Source organism: Bombus vancouverensis, chromosome 13 (genome assembly GCF_051014615.1).
Source record: "Bombus vancouverensis nearcticus chromosome 13, iyBomVanc1_principal, whole genome shotgun sequence".
In the NCBI taxonomy this organism is placed as follows: domain Eukaryota; kingdom Metazoa; phylum Arthropoda; class Insecta; order Hymenoptera; family Apidae; genus Bombus; species Bombus vancouverensis.
In genome coordinates, this window is record NC_134923.1 from 2,354,445 (window position 1) to 2,358,695 (window position 4,251).

At 49.6% G+C, this 4,251-nt stretch overlaps 1 protein-coding gene across 1 annotated transcript; it reads left to right on the plus strand.

Moving 5' to 3' along the window:
- Positions 1-433: 433 nt before the first annotated feature.
- Positions 434-2,886, plus strand: LOC143303523 (uncharacterized). The gene has a single exon (XM_076623831.1). It carries the CDS (start codon positions 927-929, stop codon positions 2,451-2,453), a length of 1,527 nt encoding a protein of 508 aa, XP_076479946.1. The 5' UTR covers positions 434-926; the 3' UTR covers positions 2,454-2,886.
- The last annotated feature ends 1,365 nt before the right edge of the window (positions 2,887-4,251 follow it).

The window sequence follows — 4,251 nt, forward strand, 5'->3', positions numbered from 1 at the left end:
TGCTCGTTAAGGTCCTTCAGACCCAACAAATGTCCTTTTCTAAATCAGTTTCTAAAGACTATTGTTTACTACGGCTTGGCAAGGGAAAGTTGGGTTTTTCCACGTACGATGCTTCCTAATAACAACTTTCTATCAAGGGCAGCTAAGACCCTTCCTAATCCACCAACCTTCGTTTAACCAATTAACAACGAAGCCTATTTCCCTCACTCTCTTAGCCAAAATCGTCACCAACAAATCCGATGGTCCCGTGCGCTAGAGACTGATCCTTAGCCTTCCTCCGAGACAGCATTGTCTCCCAAGAAACACTGATTCTAATGACCTTCGAACGGTCAACATCCTCCGAGCGGGTATACACACCCGCAGATCAGTCACTCACTCATCTCGTACATACGCACCAGTGTAACTATCCTCGTTATAAGTTGTGGAATAAACGGTGAAATATAACTTACTATACTGTGTCATATTCATTCAACCACCTCTGTTATCTTAACCGAAACAGGGGAACGACTACTTCGCGGCGTCGATTCACCGAATCGTAGCGAGAATTTACGCCTCTCGCTGACGCGTTTTCCTCGCGACCGCGTCTCTCCGCGATCGGTCGTAACATTGGTCCTTCGAGCCGGATTCAGTGACAAGTGAAAAGTGTGGACACGTAACCGGTCGAATCATTCGATCCTCAAAGCCGCATCACGCGTCAAGTGAAAAGCGCATACCAGTGACACCCACTATCATACAGGGCCACGTGAATCCAACATAACCAGCAGCGGAAGCGTTACCCCCCCCAGCGAGGTCAGTAACGTCAAGGATCGTCACCCTTGAAGAGGTATTATTCGGTGGTTAAAACGCAACCACGCAACCTCCTGCCGCAACTGGACAATCTTCAACAGGAGTAAGTTGTAGCCATTCCACTCTCAATTATCTAACAAATGATGGCCACCGGAAACGAGCTTACCGCCTTGCGTCGACGCCGGGGTTATTGTATCGGCCACTTTACACGCTTATCGAAAAAACTAGACGAAATTGAAAAATCCGGCTGTCCGCGAGAGAACGAGCTAATTCAAATCAAAAATCGTCTGGAAACATACGAGACGGAGCTCCGCGCCATCCAAAACGAGATTGTAAGCATAGATGAGGAAGAGATCGAGCGCGGCCTCGAGATAGCCGACGAGTACGAGAAATTAGAACTCCGATTAACTACTCAACTGAGCAACCTACGACTAATTGCGACGTCACAATCGACAAACGACGAATCAGCTGCCGGTCGCGAGTCTGCTTCGCTTAAACTGCCGGAGATTCGAATACCCACATTTGATGGTACGCTCGAGAATTGGCAGTCATTTTACGATTCCTTCTCGTCAACGATAGATCAAAACAAACAACTAACACCAGTCCAAAAATTCTATCACCTCCGATCAGCCTTGACTGGGAGGGCCGCGCGAAGTATACAATCGCTAGCCATCACCGAGTCAAACTATGCCATCGCCGTTGACGTACTCAAAGAAAAATTCGACTGCCACCGTCAAATCTGCATGCGCCACCTCGACTTGCTTTTGGACTATCCAAAAATAGTTAAAGAGACACCCGAAGCCATAGATGACTTTCTCGAGACGTTCAAGATAAACATCCAAGCGTTAGAGAACCTCGGTGACCCAATCACATCCGACACCGTTCTTCTCAAATTACTTACATCAAAGTTACCCCCAGCCATCATTCGCAAATGGCAACGCACCTTACCAGACAAGAAGTTACCGTCATACAAGCACTTAATAGACTTCTTGCAAACAAGGACAAACGGCGATCAAACGAACGCTCCAACACCAATGGGAAAAGGGGATACCTACCAACACACTCGTCACCGACAAAACGCACGACATGAACGAACACACATTACAGATTGGATGTGGATGTGTCCGACCTGCAAAGGATCTCACGAACTCAGATATTGCAAGGTTTTTAAGGCCAAATCGGCTACAAAACGCCTCGAAGTTGTAAAACGGGCATCGCTCTGTATAAATTGCTTAGGCAGAGGCCATTCACTCACTCAGTGCACATCCGGTTCATGTCACATGTGCGGGCAACGCCATCACACAAATTTACACCGAGCGCTCACTCAGGTCAGTCCACGGATTTCAAGCGATCGGGCCTCAAGCGATCGGTATTCAAGCGGTGGGTCAACGAGCGGTCGGTCAACGAGCGGTCGGTCGTCTGGAGATCGATCGTCGGGCGGTCGTTCGCCGCACAACCGATCCTCTAAGGGACGGTCTCCACCTGGGTCATCGCAACAGCACTTTACACATCGATCGAGACGCACAACCGAATTTTCGCGGAGATCTACCCAGTCGACTCCAAAAGACCGAGAATCTTATCCTCCACATGAATCTCGAGCATCGTGGAACAAAGGCACCGACCGAAGCTCATCGCCCAAACACCAATCGAAGACGAGGAAGAATTAAACAAAAAAACCTGCGCATTCCTAGCCGCTCTACGCCGATTCAGCTCTCGGCGAGGATACTGCGCGAAAATCATCACGGACAACGGCCTCAACTCCGTCAAGGCCAACAGAGGGCTGCTGAAAATTCGGACCCTACGAACCCAAGAGAAGGGGCACAAGTTTTCTCGACGACCAGCAGATAAAAGGGATTTTCAACCCTTCAAATTCTCTATCCCGTATCACCCAATCCGAGTGATCTCCCTATCCTCATTCCCGGTCACTTCCCAATAGGTGATGCACTAACGAGTTTACGGGAGCGTGATTTCAGGACAGCTTTACCATGCCGGCATCCAGTTGGCAGCGTATCCACCCGATCAAGCACCACTTCAGAAGCTGAGGGAATCATAAGGAACGCTACCGTGCACACGGCAAGCCACGGTCACGACATCCAACGGTCATTCTCCACCGAGGGTCATTACTAAGAGAATGCGATTCGAGCTGGTCATCGGGGGGAATCCAGCCTCCCAGGCAACCTCAAACCGCCGCACCGCGCTTGATGACTCTTCACCAAGCAGCACCGACGTTCCCTTCGACGATACCTCCTGGGCCGAGGTGTTTAACGACACTTCCAGAAGCAAGATTTACGACACTTCTTGGGTCGTGAATTTCACCTGGAAATCGCTCGGCATCGGCGAGGAAGACGGCGATCCAGACTACAAAGGGGACAACGTGCCATCCAGGCAACGGGCCTTCGACCGTATCTTCGAAGTCACCCTGGCGACAACGGCCTCATCCAGACTACCACAAGTCATACGGCAACGAGCATCTTGGAACGACGTGCCACGCAGCGCGTCCTACCAACGAGCCAACCCGATCACGCAGAATAAGGACAATCAGCAATCAACAAGGAGTCGGGCGGCTGCTCCAATTAACTCCACCTTTAATGAAATTTTGATCGGTACCCTCTCAACGGGGGGAGGATGTTACGCCGCGCGACTCTCTGCCTGGCCCAGGTCACACACCGCGGGCCAGACGGACACCAGATGTCCGCTCTTCCGTACGGCGTACCCTCAATAGCCTAAGTACCCGTTATAAACCCGAGTAATTTGCTCGTTAAGGTCCTTCAGACCCAACAAATGTCCTTTTCTAAATCAGTTTCTAAAGACTATTGTTTACTACGGCTTGGCAAGGGAAAGTTGGGTTTTTCCACGTACGATGCTTCCTAATAACAACTTTCTATCAAGGGCAGCTAAGACCCTTCCTAATCCACCAACCTTCGTTTAACCAATTAACAACGAAGCCTATTTCCCTCACTCTCTTAGCCAAAATCGTCACAAACAAATCCGATGGTCCCGTGCGCTAGAGACTGATCCTTAGCCTTCCTCCGAGACAGCATCGTCTCCCAAGAAACACTGATTCTACATCCTTCGAACGGTCAACATCCTTCGAGCGGGTATACACACCCGCAGATCAGTCACTCACTCATCTCGTACATACGCACCAGTGTAACTATCCTCGTTATAAGTTGTGGAATAAACGGTGAAATATAACTTACTATACTGTGTCATATTCATTCAACCACCTCTGTTATCTTAACCGAAACAGGGGAACGACTACTTCGCGGCGTCGATTCACCGAATCGTAGCGAGAATTTACGCCTCTCGCTGACGCGTTTTCCTCGCGACCGCGTCTCTCCGCGATCGGTCGTAACATATACCAATTAATAAAATCCTACTTCAGCAGCAACCTCCGTAATAAAAATCAAGGACACATACTCCGAAGTCAAAGACATCAAGGCAGGGGTTCCGCAAGGAAGCGTC